General features: G+C 35.5%; 1 protein-coding gene across 3 annotated transcripts in view; it reads left to right on the top strand.

Moving 5' to 3' along the window:
• Positions 1-24,441, top strand: part of RTN3 (reticulon 3) — a 54,030-nt gene that overhangs the window by 14,985 nt on the left and 14,604 nt on the right. The window contains exon 2 of one of the 3 annotated variants that reach the window (XM_045518103.2): positions 8,629-10,677. The exons of the other annotated variants lie outside the window; for them this stretch is intronic. Within the exon in view, the coding sequence (XP_045374059.1) occupies positions 8,629-10,677 (2,049 nt within the window). The remainder of the gene's footprint in view (positions 1-8,628; positions 10,678-24,441) is intronic. 3 annotated transcript variants of the gene reach the window in all.

Genomic DNA, 24,441 nt, shown 5'->3' with positions numbered 1-24,441 from the left:
TAATGTAAATAGAACAGATAATTATTTTTTTCTCTATTGTAAATATTTCCGATCTTCTAAAATGCATTCCTCATAGTAGTTATAACTTCCAGCCACTTTTTGCATGCAGAAAGAGGATAACTGATATCCTAAATAGTATAACAATGCAACCTAAGCACAACACACCTAATGTACAGAAGATAAGTGTCATAGCTTAATCCCTGTTAGGAAAAATTACATGTACACTCAAGTAGAATGGAGGTAAATAAAAAGGATTTTTCTGATTAAAACTGTATGTTTAGTAGGCTTCAGTTTCACAGGGAGTATGAGAGTTCATAAAAGAAAATAGGTTTGTCATTCTTCCTTTTTCTTAAAAAAAAAGTTATTTGACCAGTGCAGATTCAGGATAGTGTTTTTGTTAAAAGGGTATTGTAAAGAAGCAGTTTAAAATGTCCTATCCCTAACGGTGTTCCCATCTAATCTCTGTTACTAGTATTTTCTCTTGTTAAAAAAAACACATAATGGAAAAGCGACTCAGTTGGTGCTACTTCACTAGCAGGTCTAGAGATCAGCCTGTTCAGTTTTTTAAGGGAACTCCTTGGCAAATGTGATTAGGTGTATTTTAGGGTGGTCAAGACTGGTAGCTTCTAGTCTACCTTAATAAAAATAAGGGAAAATAAGTTGTTGGTGTACTTGGTTAACTGGGTTAAAACCCCTAGAGAGAATAGCTAGGACCAGGCCCACCCAACTGCAGGCCTTTCAGAGTGACTGCTGTCACCAACAGGCACCTTGCATTCATCACAGTCACTAACCCAACTAATCTCTCTCTGGCTTCTATATCCCTTAGGCGTTAGCCTTGGAGAATTGTACCTTATTTTTGTATATCTAAACCATATTAAGCAATATGTAATAATAGTTAAATAGAACATTTTCATATTTAAGAATGGCATTTTTAATCCTGAAATACATACTTATCATTATTGGGCTTCAGGAAGATGCATGTACCAAAAGTTGTCATTAATTTGGACTGAGAAAGAAAGGGCAGTTAAATTTTTCAAAAGGAAGTTATGTAATATTTATTAAATTATATTACTTTGTTAAGCTTCTTGAAAGCTAATGAATAGATTGGTGATTGGAATGTCAATGAAATAACCAGTTCCTTCTTAAATAAATTGTACTCCTGAGTAGTTCCTTTGCAGTTTTTACTTAATGATTCCCTTTTTTCTCATCCAGTAGAGTTAAATTTCAGCCTAATCCCTGAGCATTTCAAAATAGGGAAGTATATTTTAATGACTTTTTCCAGTACTGTTAAATAAGGATATTAACAGAGTATAGGTGTAGCATGTAGCTAGGTTTTTTGTTTTGGGGGGTTTTTTTTAGCTTCTACTGTGCTTGGTACTTTATGTGAATCATCTCTTTTAATCCTCAGAGCCAATTTTATGGAGGAAGGGTACTGGCTCTTTTACCAGTTGAGGAAACTGGGGTTTAAAATGGGAAATATAACTTTCTCTTGCTTAAGTGAGTAAGTGACAAACTAAGGACTCCAAAGTCCATGCGTATAATAACCACTGCCTACAGTAAATATGATATATTGGTTGTATTTTAGGCTTTACGTATATTTTTAGAGGTGTCATTTTGAGGTTAGTGTCAAAATCATGAGAGCAGAAGAGGCAGAAATGACTATGTTAACCATATTATTATTTTTGTTAGTGATACAATTTACTATCTTCTGGGAGATGTGCTTCCTCCATCAGACACAAAGTTGAACGGATTTGGTTTCTGCTTTTGAAACTTTTGATGAAAGTGGAAGCTGGAAAATAGTATAGTTTTTTTTAGAAAACATTTGGGGGAAAAGTGGGTGAAAATAAGATTGAAAAGAGAGGATCCATCAACCATGCAGAATTGGAAGCACATTTGCAGTAACGAGTATTTGCATTCAGTTTGAGTAAGGCAGTAGGCATCTTGAATAGGAAGTTAAACACTGAACTTTGGGGCAAGTGTTGAGGAAGAAAATTTGCCAGTTACAGCCTTTTTTTTTAAACAAAAGCAAAACATTTTTCTTTGTACAAAAGAGACTTTTTGTTTAAAATCTAGCTTGGCTGCAAAGTGTCTGCTGGCTAACTTCCTATTTTGATGCTTTGGCTGAAAATTGCTGATACTGTTTTGCACGATAATTTGTCTTTCCCTCTTGTTTTGTGAACATGAGAAAATTCAAGTGTAGGAAAACCTATACCTGAATATTTCAAGCCTCCCTTGTATGAATATGCATAGTATGTATATGAAAAAGTAATTGAGTGGTTTACTGTAGGCTAGCACCCCTTTCTTCACTGATGTGTATGGTTTTTCCATGTTATAGGTGCCCTTTTAATTAAAAGTAATGACTTACCTGGGGAGGGGGTGGATAACCAAATGGCAACTAGCATAATGCTAAGCTAGTCACTTTTAAGGAAGAACTCTGATATATAACATTCATTATTGCTTACTTATTCCTAGGCCACATTGTTTTTCCATTATTAAGTTATAAAACACTTGACTAAAAAATACTAAATCTTTTTCTGAAAGATTGGGGAATAAGAAACAGTAAAGAGAAGACACTTTGAAGAAAACTGATAAAGGAACAGTTTATGCTGTTCATATAAACAGTATATGAAGGGGCTTCCTCAGTTTGAATGTATTCACTTGATACATACATAATATTTATTCACTTGAAAGTTTTTTCATCCTGTCATTTTTAACTCCCCACCTTGTTCTGTGAGAGAAACTACTCTGGGCATAGAAGAGGGAAAACTCTTCCTCAATTCCCACACAAGATTCTCTAGTCACATAGAGCTTTTGCCTTATTCCAATCAAAATTTTGAGTTACTGTACTTTAAAATTAGTATATAGAGGTATTGAAAGCAGACACAAAAGGACCACCCATGTCCTAGTACCCTATGAGATGTGCTCCTGGACAAAGATGATCTGTGGTAAGGAGTGAGAGTGAAGACTGCCAGTCTGCACACCTGTGGGATTTTTATAGGTCTAGGGATCTGAGGTGCGGCTCAGTTTTTCTACCCTTCAAAAACTAATAAAATGCAGTAAAGCTGTGGGTTCCCAAACTGGGTTTATTCCCTAGGGAACTTGTAATGCAGGTTCCTGAGCTCCATCCTCCTCAGGAAATTCTGAGTCCCTAAGTCAGAGTCAGAGCCCAGGAAGTGCTAGTAGTTGCTGTAAAGTTTGAAAAGGACAGAGGGAAGGTATAGCTCAGTGGTAGAGTGCTTGCTTAGCATGTATGAGGTCCTGGGCTCAATCCCCAGTAACTCCATTTAAAAATAAAATAAATAAATCAAATCACACATACCCCCCGGGGTGGGGGGGGGGAGGTTGAAAGACTGTAAAAGATGGTGCCATGGGCTATTTTTGTGCTAGATTGTTAAATTGTTCAGATAGTTGTACATTGAACTAAAATGTACTTTGACCTTTGATGGTAAAGATCATTTGCAGAAACATTTTGCCCAGGAAAAGTTCTTTTATCTTTCAACATTGGCTTAGAATTTTTTTTATATATTAGGCTTTGTTAAATGTCTTTATCCACACAGTACCTAGTATAGTTCTTGGAATATTACAGACATTTGGTTTGTAATAAGTGATTCAGAAGTTGCATCACCCAAAATTTTGAAGTAGATAAAAGCTCTTTAAATTATTTTTATTTGTGAATAGTTGGCGGTAAAGTGTCTAAAGTTCTGAATGAGGATTTTCTGTATTATATACCAAGTGAAGGCAGTTAGATTTGACACTATGCCTTTTTTCTCTCCCCAAACAAAAAGGCACATGGTCTGGAGTTTGTTAGGAGAGATTTTTATTTTTATTTTTATTTTTATTTTTATTTTTATTTTTATTTTTTTGAGAATGTGGTGTTTGGGGACATTTATTGAAGATTTATTAAGTTCTAGATCCTCTTCTAAGCACTTTACATGTATTAACTCATTTAATCCTCACAGCAGTTCTCAAATTAGGTGCTTTAGTATCTTAATTTTCAGATGAGATTAGTTGTGTGACAAGATCACACAATTAGTAAGTGTGATGAAAGGATTTTGTATCTTTTAATAGGAATTTTTGGTTTGGGGGTAGTCTAGAAATTTAGAATATGACTGCCAACTTAATTTCCTAGTCTTATTTCAGATAATATACTTAAATGGAGACTGAGTATTTAGGGTTCAAGAAGAAAGGGGTAAGCAAAGAGCTCAGTACTGGATAGACTTGGGAACATTCTCATGATTGTTGTGGGGTTATGACATTTTTCACCTCTTACCACATGTTAATTCCCTTTTTGACAAGTCTATTAGACGTATAACCATTGTTGATAATAGAGTAATGCCATATTTTTAGGTGATTAGAATTCTTAAGAACCAATATGCACATTAAATCCCATTATAGCAAATAACTAATCTAGAAAATATTCCTAATGAGATTTTTTGACAGACATTGTTTTGAGTAGTGTTGAAAATCTCTTGCAGAGCATGTGAAGGACTGGATCTTTTGAAAAACGAAAGGTAGTGGACATTTTCTGGGACATAAGATAATCCAGAGTTATTCCATCAGGCAGTTTTACAGTGCATGGTATTTTAAAAACTAACAACCTTTAAACTCCCTGGAATTTTCTGCCATTTTGCCAAGTACAGGCTTGGACAACACCAAGGACTATTAAGTGCCATACTGACTAATTGGAAGAGTCTTTGCTTATGAGCACTTTGCTAAAGGCTTGTTTAGATTCTGGTCTTTGTTCTATTTAGTGTTTTCATGCCATTTGTAAGCTCTTTACTTCCAGACCAATTTTTTTGTTGTCTTGGTTAAAGTTAGCTCTGTTCAAGTTTGTTAGGGTTTCAACTAGCGAAAGAAACTTTCATTTGCTGAAATTCTAAACAAGATAATTATTAAAATTAAAGCAAAGATGATACTAACTTATTTTGCTACCTGTGTAAAAGCTTGATGGACAGTTGTGAGAGCTACATCTGCATCTCACAATCACTGAGGAATGAGTATAGCATCACACTCTTTACCTCCTAAGCTTGCTCCCCAGAAAACACTATCCATTCCAACACTATTAAGTCACCAAATTATTATTAGGGAACATGATTTCAATTATTTTTGTATATATAATAGTCATGTCATACTAAAGAATCTTTAGTAAAATGTTTGAAGTCTGTCAGGCAGTCATGGCATTCAGTACAGAACTTGTTGGTATCCTGAGAGTAAGATACCCACCTAATCTTAGCTTTATCTCAGATTATTATATACCGAACTAGAAACTTTTGGAGTATTAAGAGTTCAAAGAAATTAGAAAAGAAACAAGCCTTAGGAAACTGAGAAGTTTGTGTCCTGACAAAGCATAGAATGTTTCCGTCATGCCCCACCCCACCCCCTGTAATATATGCATTCTTTCATTAGCATTCCAGGTAGGTTGCTTTCTTTTTCATTTCATCAAATCTACCTCCACATCATCATCATTTTACTTACTGATTTTGTTTATTTTCTGTCTCCCCCTGTGTATTGTAAACTCCACAAAGGCAAGGATTTTTTTTCCGATTTATTCACTGCTTTTTTTTTAAAATTTATTTAAGTATAGTTGATTTACAATGTGTTAGTTTCAAGTGTGTTGCGTAGTGATTCAGTTTACATATATATTCTTTTTCATATTATTTTTCATTATAGATTATTACAAGCTATTGAATATAGTTCCCTGTGCTATATAGTGGGACCTTGCTGCTTTATCTATTTTATACATAGTAGTTTATATCTACTAATTCCAAACTCCTAATTTATCCCTCCCCTGTCTTTCCCCTTTGGTAACCATGTTTGTTTTTTCCTATGCCTGTAAGTCCATTTCTGTTTTGTAAATAAATTTCTTTGTGTCATTTTTTTAGATTTCACATATAAGTGATATCATATGATATTTGTCTTTCTCTGCCTGACTTATTTAGTATGATAATCTCTAGGTCTATCCATATTGCTACAAATGATGTTGTTTCATTCTTTTTTATGACTGAGTAGTATTCCTGTGTGTTTGTGTATCACAACTTCTTTATCCACTCATCATCAGTGAACATTAAGGTTGCTTCCATACCTTGGCTATTGTAAATAGAGCTGCTGTAAACACTGGGGTGCATGTGTTTTTTTTGAATTAGAGCTTTCTCCAGATATATGCCCAGAAGTGGGATTGCTGGATCATATGGTAACTCTATTATCGGTTTTTTAAGGAATCTCCATACTGTTTTCCATAGTGGCTGCACCAAATTACATTCCCACCAACAGCCAGCGAAGGAGGGTTCCCTGTTCTCCTCACCCTCTCCAGCATTTATGATTTGTGGGTTTTTTAATGATTGCCATTCTGACCAGTCCATTTTGTTCACTGCTTTTAATTTAGTTTCTGAAATAGTGTCTGGCACGTGACATAGTGGCACTCAGTAAATACTTGTTGAATTATTGCTAATTCATTTTGTCCTCTTTTGTCTGTAAGATGACAGATCTGAATCATCCAAAGTCTCAGTCTCTGTAAAGCATATAAGCTGAGCATTCCCTCTGAGGTGGAGTCAGTTTTGCTCCCCTCAGGGTTCCATTCCTGTTTGAAGGGAAGGGCTCCCATACAGTTTTACCTTAATCCAGATTTAGTCTTTTGAATGTTTCCTGGTAGAAACAGTTACCAGTAAAGTCAGTAACAACACATAACTCAGATTATGAAATATTTCTGATTTAAATAGAGTCCACAGTTCTTTAAATTTCAGGTTTTTAAACCTTTTAACTTGCAATACTGAGCTTCGTTTATCTTTAGTCCAGTCTTGCTGAGTATCCATACTTTATGATAGATACAAACCATGTTTACTGCATTAGAACGAAATATGAATTACAGCTTATTTCTGTCTCACTGATACACTTTGTACCACCAGACTTTATTTTTCCTCAATTTACAAAGGCTTTTCCCCTAGATTGCAGTTACACTATTCTAAAGGTCAAAGATCTGATTATATCAAATTTCAATGTTACGTGTTGAAATAGAGAAACTTTATGTGGCATTTGGAAACATTTTTTATAATAGTGAAATTTTATTTATTGCATAAGTATTTAATTTTTAATTTCTTTTCATCTTTATAAAATGATTTTGAATAAAGTCATAGTTTTGCTTTTGTCTAATTATTATTCAGTTTCTCACATGAAAAAGAGCATAAGCTAAATAAAAGTAATGCCAAAGGTTTTTCTCTTTCACATCTTCCCAGTTACTCATTCAAAATCAAGGAAATCATTGCTGTCCTGAGCCTACTTAGGTCTCACCTGACCAAGCTGAATCTTTGATTCATTCATTTGGAACTATTTATTTAAGACCTACTTTGTTCCATCTGCAGAGATACAGTTGTGTTTAGATAACGCCTACGCTTGGGACAGTTGTTGCTAGGTTGGATAGTTGGAAGACAGTGTGGTTAAATCAGTGGCTACCGTGGTATTAAAAACTGGTAAGACTTATTAATTAATGTATTACTTTTAGAAAGATATTTTCTGTTTTAAAAGGATTTTTAATAAAAATATATATATATACCCAAAAAAAAGATGTTTGAAGTTAACTCTTCTTAATAGAGGAAACCAAATTACATGGTTCAGTTTTGTTTAAATTGGCAAGTTGGTTCAAGAGATTTTGGAGCAGGCCAGCCTTTTCAGTACCATGTAGTTTAAAACATTGAGGCCATGTGTACCTGAAAACCATCTTCCCTGTGGTTAGAGTAGAGTAGTTTTAGTCTGGCTGGTTTTTAGGCTCAGGAGGGATTTGCTGTATCTCCTGAAAGTAAGACAAGACTCTGGTCACGTCTTTTTTTCCGTTTCAGATTGTCAGACTGTAACAGTGATTTTTATAGAAGCGATGTGTTCTGAATTGTTCCACCACCTACAGATGGGAGCATATCATTACTTCATAATATCAAGCTGTTTGTTTTGTATGGATTACATAGTTTCTTTGGAATAGTTCTACCAAAAACAAAAGGAAAAAATACTCCCCCAGATTTTCCAACCTTACCAAACCCTTCTTGATGCTTTACCATTAAAGGGAAAAAGTAGACTGAAAAGTATTTTGTTATAAAAATCTTTTGTCATTTGCAATTTGTAGCATGATATGCCTTTTATGTTTCACTGCTGGCAATTTTTTGCATGTCCTATAGGATAACTGTTGATTATTGTTTTGTTATTTATTTATGTGTGTATATATATACATCCTGTGTGTGTGTGTGTGTGTGTGTGTGTGTGTGTGTGTATGATTTTAAAAATAAAAAAAGCATGCTGCTTGACCTGACTAGCTAATGTGTAATTTTACCTGGTAAACAGTTTTTTTCTTTCAAATTCTGACCATAGAGGGATTGAGTTCTCTTTGCTCTGATGAGCCACCTTCAGAAATTATGACTTCTTCCTTTTTTTCATCTTCTGAAATACATAACACTGACCTTACAGTACTACGTGGAGAAAAAAGCAAAGTATTAGGCAGCCAGCCTATTTTAGCCAAAGAAGGAAAAGACTGTTTGGCTCTTCTAGATGTGAAAAAGATGGACAAGCCTCAGGGGACCAGTAAAGACATAGCAGACTCCCCAGTATCTGTTGCAGAAGCAGTTCACTGTAACCGTCCTTCCATTCCAGCCAGTTTCCCAGATCATCCAGCCTTTCTCTTAAAGGAAACTGGTCAAATGGAACAGCAAATAAATAAAGATCAAGAATCCAAGAACCCAAATGAGGTACCAAGTAAGGACGATAAAACTGCCTTGGATGCCGATGACAAGTTCACTTTGCTAACAGCCCAGAAAGCACCCACTGAGCAATCTAAACCAGAAGGCATTTGTGCATATTCATTGTCCCCCTCTGAAGTTTCAGGAGGGGATATTTTGGAAAAGGATTCCCCTGAATCACCATTTGAAGTAATTATTGACAAAGCAGCATTTGATAAAGAATTTAAAGATGCATATAAGGAGAGCACAAGTGATTTCGGTAGCTGGGCAGTGCACACTGATAGAGAATCACCTGCAGACATTTTGGAGTCTAATGACAAAGTATTTCCACTGAGAAATAAAGAAGCAGGACGTTACCCAACCTCTGCATTCCTCACTAGACAGTTTTCACACACCACTGCAGCATTGGAGGCGGTGTCTAGATGTGTGAATGATATGCATAACTTTACTAATGAGATACTGACTTGGGATTTCGTTCCCCAAGTGAAACAGAGCGATAAATCTGACTACATCACAGTGAGTGAATATAATTCAGAAATTCCAGTTGTAAATATCAAAACTGGCACTCACCAGAAAATTCCTGTCTGTTCTATTAATGGGAGCACTACTGTCCCTAAATCAACAGGTGATTGGGCAGAAACCTCTATCCCACAAGAAAATGCTATGCCAGACTGTCTCAATTCCACAAAGGAAATCAGTATCAAAGGTGTGCGAGGCAATGTGCAGAAAGGAGATGACACACTTTCAGAGTTATCTGGATCTCCATTGGAGAAATGTGTCTCTCTGGGTTCTGGAGTGGCCACAGTGAAAGTTATTTTACCTGATGGTCACCTGAAAGGTGAAATGAACTGGCCGACTTCTGTGTTGGGAGAAGTGACAGAGGCTGATAGTTCTGGTGAGTCTGATGACACAGTAATAGAGGACATCATAGCAGATATTTCATTTGAAAGCAACAAACTTCAGGCCGAAAAACCTGTTTCCATTCCAAGTGGTGTTGTAAAAACAGATGAAAGAGAAATCAAAGAGACTGTTGGTTGTAATAGGGAAAACAGAACATATGAAAACTTTGAAAGGTTGATCCATGACTCTGAGCCACGACAAGTTCAGTCTGATATTCTTGAAAAGAGTCCAGCTGGTGAGGCAGCATGCTCACAAGTACCTGATATGAATGTCACATTGGAAGATGTGAAGCAGTCAGACAGTATGAGTGTAGTTGCTCCTGAAAAGCCTGTTGCAACTGAGAACCCAAAACTGCCTTCATCAGCATCTCCAAATGTTCTTAATGATAAGACAGAATTGTCACTAAATGTGACAACCTCTGCTTATTTGGAGTCATTGCATGAAAAAAGTGTTAAAGATATAGATGATTCTTCCCCAGAGGACCTGTTAGCAGCCTTTACAGAAACCAGAGAGAAAGGAATAGTAATTAAAGGTGAAGGAAATACCTTTGAAGCAACATTAGAGAAAACTAAGAACTTTAAAACAACCCTTCCTGTAGAAACTTTGCATGAAAGTGAGTCAAGTGGTTCTGAAATTGAAGATACAGAAATCAAATATGATGAACAGAGCAAAGAAACAGATGGAAGTGAGCTTTTGGATGTTCTCCCTACCCAAGGTACTCCAGTAGCATCTCTCGACTTAGAACAGGAACAGCTCACAATCAAAGCCCTTAAAGAGTTGAGTGAAAGGAAGGTTGAGGAGTCAGCTTCTGCACAGGATAAAGTAGAATCTCCTTCTGAAGAAATGCACAAGCAGACTTTAACATTCTCTCCAGAATCTTCATGGCCACAGAGATCATATGATGTCCTAAAACACAAAGATGTCAAGACTGAATCTGATCTTGGGATTTCCAAGAAGTACACTGTTATGAAAGAAACTACTAGGGTAGATATTACTTCCAACCTTAACAAGACTGAACTGGTAAACAAGCATATCCTAGCAAGACTTCTGGCAGACTTCTCAGGTAATCGTTTACATTAGAAATACTGCATGTGGTTAATTCTGCTATGAATGTGTACTTACCAGAGTGCCATTTTTCTTAGTCTCTGATTTATATCATCAAAATTATAGCTAGAATAAAAACACATTGTATAATGGGGAAAGGTAGATTTTTTTAAACTGTTGCTTGATTTGGTTTTCTTATACAAATATTTCCCAAAGCAGTAGCCCACTTGTTAAAGTTAATATTCTTCTTAAAAATTTATGCTCCAGTTTTTTCATGGTTCTCCTTTCCTTATAGGTTGCTCTGAGGGGGATTGCTGCTTTTAAGAGTGTTGTTAGGCTCTTATTTATTTACAAAGTTTATTTTAAAATCTCCCTAATAGTAGCACTGCTTAATACTTGGGTTTTTTCTGTGGGCCTTGTAAAATCTATTTAGCAATCAAAGATAAAGGAATTCCTGCTGGGAAAGACAATAAATGAAAGTTTTAATTAATTTGATCTTATACCACAGAGATTTTATGCTCTGAAAGTAGGTAACCAGTACTGTAGTACAATTTGGTGAGTAATACTTACGAGAACCCATGCATTCCTCTACTTTGGACCTTATTTAATATTCAGACCAAAACTTATTATATGGTACTGGAACCCTTGTCTTTTATTTATTTGAATGATTACTTTCCTGTTGGCCCTCACGAAATTACTTCAGATGTCTGTTCTGGGATCTTAGAAAGTGTAATTTAAAAAATATATTAAGCCCTCCAAAAGGAACTCCCAACCTCTAAGCCAGTACCAAGTTCTGCACTTCCTGTATGGTCAGTGTTAGGTGCTATGTCAGGCTCTATGGTTTTTCAAACTTCTTTTTTAACAATAGAGCCCTTCTTTCAAATGAAATCATACACAGAGTTGTAATATTTAAAACAAAAATGAGATTTTTATTAGGATAAATTTATAAGTGAGATTATACCATTTACTTTACTTTTTTTTTCCTGCAAAGGTTTTATTATGCACAGAGTGAGAAGGGGGTTTAGTCCTCAGCAGCCACTTCCTCTCCTCATGGCATCCAGAACACTGCTCAGCTCTTCCTGTGAGGGCACAACTCAGGTCTCGCCCTGCACTAACTTGCTGTGCTTGGTGAGGTGCCCTGCTGGCAGCTGTGCCTTGGCTTGCTCACGTTCTGGGTCACCTTGAGGCCCATAGCCAGGGGGTACCACAGAGTCTTCAGTACCTGTAGCAGAAAGCCACCATCTACTTTTGGGGGGAGGGTAGTTAGGTTTATTTATTTATTAATTTTTAATGGAGGTACTGGGGATTGAACCTAGGACCTTGGGCACGCTAGGCATGCACTCCATGACTGACCTATACCCTCCCCCCACCATCTACTTTTTATAAAGGCATTTCCTCATTGAAGACCATGGGCAGATTATTTAATCTTACTGAATTTTAATCCTTAAAATAGAGATAGTTACGGTGCTTACTTTATAACAATAGTGCGAGGATTACATGTGAAAATGCTGGTAATACAGTGCCCAGCATATAGTAAGTATCCATTTAGCACCAAGTACAGGAGCTGGCATATAGTTAGGTACTGGGTAATTTCTTGTTAGTGAATGAATTGTTAATAATTATCAGTGAAAACATCGAGGCTTTTTATAAGCTCAAAAATTTGAAATAGCAGTTATGGATAGCTGTTATACTCAAGTAATCGAAGATGGTTGAACTTGGAATAAGGAGTACTAAATTCCCATTGTTGCTTTATAGTGTCTACAAGTGTGAATTTAAACAATTAAGTTACATCACCTTTTGGGGCCTCAGGTTTCCTGTCTGTAAAGTGAGGATGTTGAAGTAGATGATCATCAATATCATTTCAATAATATGATTCCCTAACTCCAGAATAGTCTAGCTTTCTTCATGAGTTATTATCATAATTCTTCAAGGTAATTCTTCTGAGTGATGAGGCATATAGAAATTAGGCAACAAGAACTCCAGTGTATAATTCTGGTAAATCCCTGGTTTAGTGTGACCTTAGACAACTAGCCAATTGGTTCAACATCTTCCTTTGTTAATATGGTGGTAATTATTTTGCCTTGTTTCATAGTGTTGTAGTAAGTAAAGTACTGTATAAATACTAATTATTAGTAACTCTCAGCTGAGTTATTTAATGTAGTATAAGAAGTGAAAAGGGGTATGGGAGTTTAGGATATTTGTCACTGACCAAATTCTATGATTAGTAGATATTTTTAGATGATAATTAAAGACTAGTATAACTAGACCATGAAGCTGAAAGATCTTCCTTTGTGGATTTCAGAATTGAAAACCTTTAAAAATTATATTATGAATAAATATTTTTAAAATATAAACTGTAGTGAAATATACCAGTCTCTAGTTCTAAGCGGTATATCTGGGTAGTCTTCCTTTTAAAAGTAAAACCAGTCCTGTAATTATGTCCTGCCTAAAAATGTTGGGGAAAATAGGCAAAAGAAACAATGAGAAAAAAAATGGTATTTTATTTTTCTCTTGCTGTTTTATGGTATATTGTGTATAAGCTCCTAATGAAACCTGGGTTTCATTCCCTTTATGATGATTATAGTTAGTTGTTCAGTAGTAATGGTATGATCTGTGGTATGACTAATCACTTGGAAAAAAATTAGATCTCTACTTCATACACTTAATTGGATGAAGACAGTTTTTTGAATTTTAGTATCCTTATTGACAAGAGTGCAAGAAAATAGGTGTATAATGATAGGGTTGTTTATGACAGTGGCAGATATCTCAGTGCCTTAGTTAGAGACTGAGTGTGTTATATCTGTGCAGTCAAATATTACACAGCCATTGGAGTTAAAGGCTGGTGTTTCTTTTTTTTTTTTTTTTTTTTAAGAGATGAAAAAATAAAAAGTACAATAAGAAATACACTTATATTTCTATATGTAGAATTGACTTCTATTAATTGTTGATTAGTGGTCATATTTGCTTCCAAGCTAAAGGACCCTTTGATTACCACCTGACCTGCTCCCTTCTTCCCCTTCCCCAGAGTAACCACCATCATGGAGCTAATAACATCCTTCCACTATGTGTTACATGTGTATATGTAGAATTGTTTTGTGCTTTTAAAGATTTATTGACCTCATTTTTGTTATGCAGCTTATTTCATTTAACATTAGGCTTTTTAACTGCTTTCATATTGAAATATATGTAATTGTATTTATTTTAACAGCTATATAGTAATCCATTTTATTGTGTTATTTTCCTTTGATTAGGATTTGGGTTATTTTCCATTTTTTACAATTTTAGACAGTGCTGAAATTAACATCCTTGTTTTTACACATATGCAGCTATTTCTGTAGGGTCACTGTGCCACTGCCTATTGACTTCACCTCTGGGTATGTGCATTATTTTTCTAGATACTGTCAATTTGCTGTCAAAGTTGGAGTTTCTTCTGTTATGTAAATATGTTCATAATTTATTAATAAAAAGACTACATTATTGAACACATAGCAGAATTTTGTTATATGATGAATGCTTAAAGTAGAAAAAGAGTTAGAAAACAAGGTTTTCAGAATAATACCTATTTTAGTATCATTAAAAATGAATCTACATGCTTAGACACAGTGAATCTGAAGTAAATTTTTAAAAAGATCACAATGACTTTCCTTGCAGTATGGCTAAGTAGGCTTTTACTGGACCTGACCTTTCTGCATATAACTATATACTCTGGACAAAACTGTGGGGGCAGAGGAAAGCACTGGAAAATGAGCAAAAGCAGGCAGATTCTGAAAAAGGGCTGACACTTTTAAGAAGAGACAGCATGAAATTAGTTTTCCATTTCTTCTGCTTTTAGCCAGAGGACAGTCTGAAGTTGGCACCTGGCAGGTTGGTTAAAACTTTCATAGAAAACTTACCAGAAGACAGAATTTGGGTCGGCTACAGCCATTCGATGACTAGAAAGTGAAAGGAGAAGGAATCCTGGAAAGGAGAAATCCAGATGGTTGAAAGCCTCAAATTCTGAGTATAAACTCTCTGTATAACCTTCTGTTAATCCCTGAACTACACAGCTATACAGAAGACTACAACCAGCCCAGCTATAAGTGAAAGAATTGAACTGAGATCTGAGGTATTGCCCAGGAGACAAGAGTTTGCAGTTTGGGTCTAGCCAAGTTTAATTGCATACTAAGACAGAAATACCAGTGCTCTGCAGAGGGATATAACAGAGTCAAGAGGCTATACAGCATGATAGTCACAATGTCCCAAGATATAATCTGAAACTATTTTAAAAATCAGGGAACATTTTAAAAACCAGGAAAATATAACCCAGTGTGAATCAAAAAAGACAACCAACAGAAACTAACTGTTTAGGTTAGAGTTGAGGGACAGGGATTTCAAGGCAGCCACTGTAATTGCTCAGTGAAGTAGAGAATATGCTTGTGTTGAGTGAAAACAAAGGAATTCTCAACTGACAAGTAGAAACAAAAAAGAGCAAAGTAGAAATTCTAGAACTGTAAAATACAGCACCTGAAATTAAAATTCACTGAATGGACTTAACAGTAAATCAGAGATGATAGAAGAGTCAGTGAATTTGATGATAGATGAACAGAAAACTACCCAACCTGAAGAACAGAAAGAAAAGCTTCGGGACCTTTGGAACTATTAATATTATAAGGTCTAACTCATCTATATACTCGGAGTCCCAGAAGAGAGGAAAGTGAGAGACTGAAGAACATATTTGAAAATACAATGGCAAAAAAAATTCTCAAATTTTATGAAAAACACATTTACTGATCAAAGAAGCTTAGCAAACACCTAGTAGGATAAGGACAAAGAAAATCATACCTTGGTACGTGTGTCAGAGGTCTCCACAACCACCGTCAGGCTCAGTGATTTGCTAGAAGGACTCAGGATTCAGGAGCATTTACACTCACCATTAATGGTTTATTACAAAAAAGGACACACATGAGAACTGGCGAAGGAGAAAGGTACATGGGATAAAGTCCGGGAAGAACCAGGTGCAAGCTTCCAAGTGTTCAGTAGAGTCACACAGGGCTCTCCGTAATTCTCCCATCAATGTATACGTGACAGCAAAGTATTGCCAGCTGGAGAATCTCACCCAATCCATGGTGTCTAGAGTGGCACGCATTGCCCACATGACTGACTGCAGCTTACTTAGACCCCAGCCACCCAGAGCAGGAACAGGTGTTTGACATGAATCACATTGTAATGGTCACATTGCTACAGCATGGCCATGGCCCCAGGCATGCAAAAGCACTTATCCGCGAGAACATTCGAAGAACTCAGAGTTCATCTCCCAGGAGCCAGCCAAGGGGCAGTCCTGAAGACAGGCCTTTCTTTGGCATGTGCAGTTTGAGCATTCCGGGTCTGCTGAGTTAACCCTCTTGTGCATAGTATATCTTAGTCAAATTGCTGAAACAAAAGATGAGGAAAAAGACACATTAAAAGGAATGACAGTTAAAATTAGAGCTTCTAACCAGAAACCAGATGCCCAAAGACAGTGAAATAACATCTTTAGTGCCAAAAAGGATTAAAAAAAAAAAAAAAACCAGATTTTTCTAATCAGGATAAATACCCTGTAGGAATGACAGCAAAATAAAGACACTTTTAGATAAAAGAAAACTAAGAATTTGTTACTAGAAGACATGCACTAAAAGAAACACTAAAAAAAAGTTCTTCAGATTGAAGGGAATTGATATCAGGTAGAAACTCAGACCTTTAGGAAGGAATGAAGAGCACTGGAAATGGTAAATATCTAGGTAAATATAAAAGACTTATTTTTTCCTCTTAACTTTTAAAAATATATAGGAGTGTTCAAAGCAGAAATTACAATGTGTGTGGAGATTATGTTTATTTCACATGACAAAAGACAAGAGTATGTGGACCTCTACTATTACTTTTTCTGTAAAGTAGTACAATATTAATTTTAAGTAGACTGAAAGTGAAGGATGTATATTGTAGTCCCTAAAACAACCACTGAAGTAATAAAGCAGAATAGTTTAAGAAGCCAGTGGATAAATTAAAACCTTCAAATAATCAAAAAGAAGGCAAAAAAGGAAAAACAGGGGAACAAAAGACAGGGGAAACGGGAATAAAATGGAGACTTAGGGCAATCATATCGTATGTTAGTGGGATAAAGACCACAGTCAGTAGAGTGACAGGCTGCATAAAAATGCAAGACCTCTCTGCTGACTATAAAAGATGCACTTTAAATATAAAGACACATAGGCTGAAAGTAAATGGATGGAGAAAGTATACCAAAAAATATATAAATGTATGCCATGCAAAAATAAGCATAGGAAGATAAAGGGTGTTACCAGAAATAAAAAGTGACATGTTCTCATGATGAAAGATACCGGGAAGTCTCAATGGTTGTGGATGTGTATGTACCTAAATAACAGCTTCAAAATACATGAAGCAAAAATTGGCAAAGAGAGGAATAGGCGGTTCTTTAATCATAATTGGAGGTTTTGTTACCACTTTCTCAGCAATGATAAACCAACTACACATACACACAAAGATCTGAGCAGCATAATCAATCACTTGGACTGGTACACGTGGTTTTCCAAATCCACAAGGTGTACATTCTCCGGTATAGACTATGCTGGGCCATAAAACAACTTAGTAAATTTAAAGGATTAAAATCATACAAAATATGTGCAAAGACCATAATGAAATTAAATTTTAAAACAATGAAAATAAGATACCTAGGAAAATTCCCAAATATTTGGAAATCAAGCTAGTCACTTTTATATGCTCTAGTTCAAAGAAGAAATCATAAGAAAAATTTTTTAATGTTTTAAACTGAAAGACAGTGAAAATACAGTATATCAAACTTGTGGAATGCAGCACTGAAAGGGAAATTTATAGGTCTAAATGCTTATATTGGAAAAGAAAGATACCTACATTTAATGATCTGAGGTTTCAATTTAAGAAGCTAGAAAAAGAAGAGCAAAGTAAACACTAAGTAGAAGGAAGGAAATAATAAAGATAAGAACAGAAATCAATTGAATGAAAAACAAAATTAACAAAGGCAAAATTTGGTTCCTGAAAAGATTAACAAAATTAATTTCTTGACTGAACAGGAAAAAAAGAGGACACAGATTACCAGCATCAAAAGGGGGTTATCATTTTAGATCCTACAGATATTAAAAGGATAATAGAATATTATGAATAACTTTGTGCCAACTTAGATGAAACAGAAAAATTCCTTGAAAAATACAGTTTACCAAAGCTAACAGTTTCATTAAATTCATTATCAAAAAGCCCACCAAAAAAAAAATCCAGGCCCATTGATTTTACTGAGGGATTCTTTCAAGCATTTAAGGGAAAAGGAGAGAACACTTTCCAATTCATAGACTAGTATACATGTAGTATGAAAACTAGAGGACACTACAAAGAAAATTATAGACTAATGTCCCTCAGGAATGTGTAATAAGATGAGAAATCCTTCACAAAATATTAGCAAGTCAAATCTAGCACTGTATCAAAGGTTAATGTGTCATGGCTAAGTCGAATTTGTTCCAGGAATATGAACTTGTTTTAAGAACCAATCAACATAATTTGCCATATTGACATAATAAGAGAAGAATTATGTGATTATTTCAGTTGATACAAAAAAATGCATTTGAAAAAGCCTGACATCCTTTTCTGGTAAAAAATTTTTAGCAAACTAGGGATAGAAGGTAATCTCCTCAGTCTAATCAATGACATCTATTAAAAACTACAGCTGACCTTCTACTTAATGCCAAAATATTGAATACTTTCCCCTAAGACTGGATATAAGCCAAGGATATACTCTCACCTCACCATTTGTATTCAGCATCATACTGGAGGTCCTCCCCTTTGGATTAAGACAATAGAAATAAGGGGGATGACAATTGGAAAAGAAATTGTTAAACTGTCTTAATTTGCAGATGACATAATTGTGTACATAGAAAATCCTAAGAAATCTACAAAGCAACTACTAAGACTAATAAGCAAATTTGGGGGTGGGGTATAGCTCAGTAGTGGAGAGTGTGCTTAGTGTGCATGAGGTTCTGGATACTTGGTTAATATACAAAACTGAGTTTTGTTATATACTAGCAACAAATAATTAGAAAATGAAAATTCTTAAAAGTTAATTTACAATAGCATCAAAGCATTAAATAGAAATACATGTAATCAAAAGAAAAAACATGTAAGACCTCTATACTGAAAATTACAAAACTGCAGAGAGAAGCTAAAGAACTGTCTAAGAGGAGAGCTATGCTGTGTTCATGGATTGGAAGCCTCAATATTGTAAAGAAGATAGCCCTACCCAAATTCACCTGTGGATTCGATAGTTTTAAGTCCCAGAAGAAATTTTCTGTAGAAATCGACAAGTTCCCTCTAAAATTTCTCTGGAAATACACAGACTTAGCAAATGCAAAGCAATCTGAAAAAAGAACAAAATTAGAGGACTTGGAATACTCACTTCCAGACATTGTAAAACTCCAGTAATAAAGACAGTGTGGAACTTGGCAAGAGTTAACAAATAGATCAAAGAAACAGAGAATCCAGAAATAATACATTACCCAAAATTTGGCAACTTAAAACAACACAGCTTTATTATCTCACAGTTACCTTGTATCAGGAGTCCAGGCACAGGTTAGCTGGATCCTCTCCTCTGCATTTCACCAAACTGACATAAATTGTGATTCTGAAATCTCCAGGTGGGAACCAGGGTTGGGATCTCATCAGAGGGGCAGGGTTCTCTTCCAAGCTTACTGACTGTTGGCAGAATTCAGTTCCTGGAGGTTGAAGGACCAGATCCCCATTTTCTTGCTTACTGATTCTGCATCTGGGGTCATCCTCAGCTCCAAGAGACTGCACTCAGATCCCGGTCTTGTGGCCCTCTCACAACATGGTAGCTTACTTCTTCAAAGCTGTCAGGAGTATTTCTCTCCAGTCTGCTGCAGGAGCTCATATAACTGCAACTTAACCACGAGAGTGACTATTCCATCATATTTACAGGTTCAGCTCAAATTTGGGGGCAGGAGGAAATTTTATGCCAGAAATGTACACCAAGGGGCAAGAGTGGGGGGCATCTTAGCATTCTGCCTACCACAATCCCTTCTTCACACGGTATGCAAAAATGAATTTAAAATCAATCAGAGGCTTCAACATAAAAAGTAAAATCATATGCTCAATATCACTAATTATTAAGGAAATGCAGATCTATACTAAGAGGTGCTACCTTGCACCGGTCAGAATGGCCATCATTAAAAAGTCTACAAATAACAAATGCTGTAGAGGGTGTGGAGAAAAGGGAATCCTCCTACACTGTTGGTGGGAATGTAAATTGGTGCAGCCATTATGGAAAACAGTATGGAGGTTCCTTTAAAAAAAATAAAATAAAAATAGAGATGAGTAAGTATAGCTCAGTGATAGAGCGCTTGCTTATCATACACAAGGTCCTGGGTTCAATTCTCAGTACCTCTGTTAAAAATAAAATTTTAAAATTGTTTAAAACCTAAAAATAGAGTTGCCGTATGATCCAACATTCCCACACCTGGGCATATATCTGGAGAAAACTAATTCGAAAAGATGCACGCACCCCAGTGTTCGCAGCAGCACTGTTTACAGTAGCCAAGATGTGGAAGCAACCTAAATGTCCATCAACATATGACTGTATAAAGAAGATGTGGTATGAATACACAATGGAATACCACTCAGCCATTAAAAAAAAGAATGAAATAATGCCATTTGCAGCAACATTGGTGGACCTAGGGATTATCATACTAAGTGAAGTCAGAAAGAAAGGAATAAATACCATATACCATATGATATCACTTACATGTGGAATCTAAAATACGACACAAATGAACTTATTTATGAAACAGAAACAGACTCACAGACAGGAAACAAACTTACGGTTACCAAAGGGGAAAGAGGGTAGAGGGAGGGATAAATTAGGAGTTTGGAATTATCAGGTACAAACTACTATATATAAAATAGAGCCTACTGTATAGCACAGCTATATTTAATATCCTGTAATAAACCATAATGGAAAATAATTTTTTAAAAAATTAAAATCATAAAACATATAGAAGAAAGTATAGGAGAATATCTTCATGATTTAGAGGTAGGCAAAATTCTCTTAGGTCACAGAATGCACTAGCCATAAAATAAAAGATCAATAAAATAAGATTTTTTTTTTTTGAGGAGGGAAATCATTAAGTTTATTTATTTACTTGATGTACCTCGAGGTACTGGGGATTGAACCCAGGAGCTCATGCGTGCTAAGCATGTACTCTACCACAGAGCTTTAGCCTCCCCACTAAAGACTGATAAGTTAGACTTCATCAAAATTAAAACTTGGTCATTGAAGGACACCACTAACAGGCAAGCCATTGACTAGGAGAAAATATTTACAAAACATGTATCTGATGAAGGACTAATATCCAGGAAATATTTAAAACTACATTTCAACAATAAATGGGCAAACAACACAATGAAAGAAATTGGGCAGAAAAGATTCTGACACTTCACAAAAGATATACAAATAACTGGGGAGGAGGGAAATAGCTGGGTGGTAGAGCACATGCTTGGCATGCATGAGGTCCTGGGTTCAACCCCAGTACCTCCATTAAAAAAAAAAACTGCAAAACATAAATAAGAGTAAGAGGTCTCTCCTCTAAATACACACGCACACACACACAAATAACCAATAATCCAGTAAAAATGTGTTCAGCATCACAAGTCTTCATGTAATTAAAATCAAAGTAATATATCACTACACATCCAACTGAACAACTAAAGTTAAAGACTGATAACAGCTGATGTTGGTTGTGGAATAACCAAAACTCTAATGAACTTTGGTAAGAAGGTAAAATAGTACACTCACAGAGAAAGGAATGTGACAATGAATATATATATGTTCATGTATAATTGAAAAATTGTGCTCTACACTGGAATTTGACACAACATTGTAAAATGATTATAAATCAATAAAAATGTTAAAAAAATAAATAAAATTAGTACAGAAAGATTGGTCAGTTTCTTAGAGAACTTAAACATGCACCCTCCCTGTGACCTAGCAACTCCGCTGTAGAGAAATGAAAGTGTGTTCATACAAACACTTGTATATGTTCATAGCAGTTTTATTCATCACTCAAATCTGGAAGCAGCTAGTTGTTCATCGGTAAAATAATACATAACCTGTGGTACTGCTGGTTATCTTTTGATACTTGTAATAAATATGGATGAATCTGAGATATAATGAAAAGTGAGAGAAGCAGTATAAAAATTCACATTGCATGCTTGCATTTATGTGAAATTGTTGAACAAGCAAACATCTGCATAGGAAAAAGAATCAGCAGTGGTTACTTCTCTGGATGTTGGCTGGGAAGGAACATGAGGAAACTCTGGGGTGATGTTAATGTTCTGTGGTTTGATAGGGTTACATAGGTGTATGCATGTGTCCAAACTCAGTGAATGTATTGTATATTTCATTGTATATAAATTTTACATTAAAAAAACCTAAATATTGAACTTTAATGGTATGCAAGCTGAAGTAGATTTTCTGATATTTGTCACTTACTTTGAGATACATTAAAAAAATGGAAAGAAATACAGTAAATAAAAAAATAAAATGGACTAGTGGACAGATAAGAGGAACAGATACATAAGGAAGTATAGTAAAACATTAAAAAGTAGTGGTGATGACACAGCAGTGAATACTTAATGTCATTGAACTATATACTTAAAAATGGTTGATGGCAAATTTTATGTTATGTATATTTCACCACAATAAAAAATTAAGACATTAATGGTAAAATCTAGGTAGTGATTATATGGGTGTTCACTCTAAACTCTTTTTCGACCTACTTTGCTACATGTTAGGGGGAAATTAAATGTTAAGGGGAATAAAGCAGAGGGAAGAAAAGCTGTCGCAGTTACTGAGCAGATTCCCATTGTTTCCATGGGGGAAACACTCAATAGAGCTGCTAGGGAAATGGAGAGGATAAGATCTCAGAAGTCAAGGTTGTGTATTACATAATACTTTATTTTCCTTTTAAATTTTCTTTTGCCTATTACTGGTAAAAGTTTTAGAGACAGCTTATTTTTAGAAGAAAATAATTTTATGTCACATATTGTGGTAGTCTGAAATGATGCCACTTATCTGTTATTACCTAACAGACTGTCAAAGAAGCATACAAGTCCAGTTGAATCGTATCCGCAGGAGAAATGTCACCTTGCCATACGTGACTGGCATGGATGATTGAATCAGAAATAAATGTGTGCAAAGGGTACAAAACCACTTTTTACACTTGATGAGGCTTTCACAATTATTAACAATCAACTAGTGTTTTGTTTAATTTTAGATTGGATCTGATGTCTTCTGCAGACTTAAGTCTAGACTTTCTCAGTTGGAGATTAAGTAGTTGTCCAACATGTGCAAAGAACCAGCCTGACTAGAAGGAAAAAAGATAGAAGACTAAAGCTAGAGTTTTGTGTCTCTGTCCTTTCCATCATGATTCAGCTCTGCGTTTGTTATCTTTCATTACATATATGTGGGGTGGGAGGGAATTAGGTTTACTTAATTATTTTTTAGAGGAGGTGTTGAGGATTGAACCCAGGACCGTGTGCATGCTAAGTGTGCATTCTACCACTTAAGCTATATTCTCCCCACTATCTTTAATTATATTCTTTAGAAAACCTATCAAAATTTCACTTTTCAGATCCACCTGGCCATTCTGTTGGGGAGTCAATGCCATTTTGCTTTCTATGCTTTTGAGGACAAAGGGATGTTAATTACTTTAATGAACGAAAGCTATTTTTTCCTAACAGTCTTTGAGAGGAATGCTAGTTTGAAAGGGGTTCCTACAAATTTACGCATTCGGCCAGATGCTTCCATGGCCGAAAGCATGTGTGTCTGTCTTTGACAGTGACCATTTTGTATTCTGTCAATGATCCTTCTGAGCCATTTTGAGGAGACTGTCTTTAGTGAGAATAAATCTGTATTAGAGCAGACTGTTAACCCATTTCAGCAGCCACACAATTTGGATCTGAGTTTATAAACACATTATCCAGTGTCTTTTGCAGCTCAAAGTGGCTTCATTGACTATGAACTATTAATGTAAAAGTAACCAAAGGAAATAATCAGGGTGAAAATTCTGTTTGTTTTTCTTTACATAAATAATTATTCATATAAAAATTACCCATTTCCCCTTTTATTAGTGAACAGTTCCTCTTTTGTAGTCATAAATCCTTTTTTTTCTTTTAGTTTTTTCAGCCACACTTAAATCTTAGAGATGTACATTTACAAATTTTGAAAAATTAGTGTACAGAAGATAGAACATGTTGTATAGATCCTTAGTTGGAGATTTATTCTTAAAAATGAACTAAAGCTGTTGGACTGCTAAGCCTTGAAGTTTCTTGCACATCTCTTCCTTTCCAGAATAAGCATTTGAGCAGCCTTTCTTTTCTTGCTTGGAAGTGTATACTTGGGAGATAAGTGGAAACTTGCAGGGAATAGCTGAAGTTGGAGTCAAACCAAGAGACTTCCCTAAATTTAGTAATAAAAATCAGTGGGTCAACAAGGTTTGTTGCTGTTCTCTTTTGAATTGGCAGGAACCAATTTTTTTCCCCTTAGCCTTGAGATTACCATTGGGTGTGTTAGTGCCCTCTTTTGGTGTAAGAAGAGTACTGCAGCTAACATCCTTAAATACGGGCAGAGGTAGGCATCCTTTAAATTTTTAAAAATAAAAGTAATATCCTCACATTGTAGAAGATTTGGAAAATAAAAGGAAGGAACCACTCA

Source organism: Camelus bactrianus, chromosome 10, assembly GCF_048773025.1.
Source record: "Camelus bactrianus isolate YW-2024 breed Bactrian camel chromosome 10, ASM4877302v1, whole genome shotgun sequence".
Taxonomy (NCBI): Eukaryota; Metazoa; Chordata; class Mammalia; order Artiodactyla; family Camelidae; genus Camelus; species Camelus bactrianus.
The sequence above is the reverse complement of the archived record's forward strand: the minus strand, read 5'-3'. Positions and strand labels throughout refer to the sequence as shown.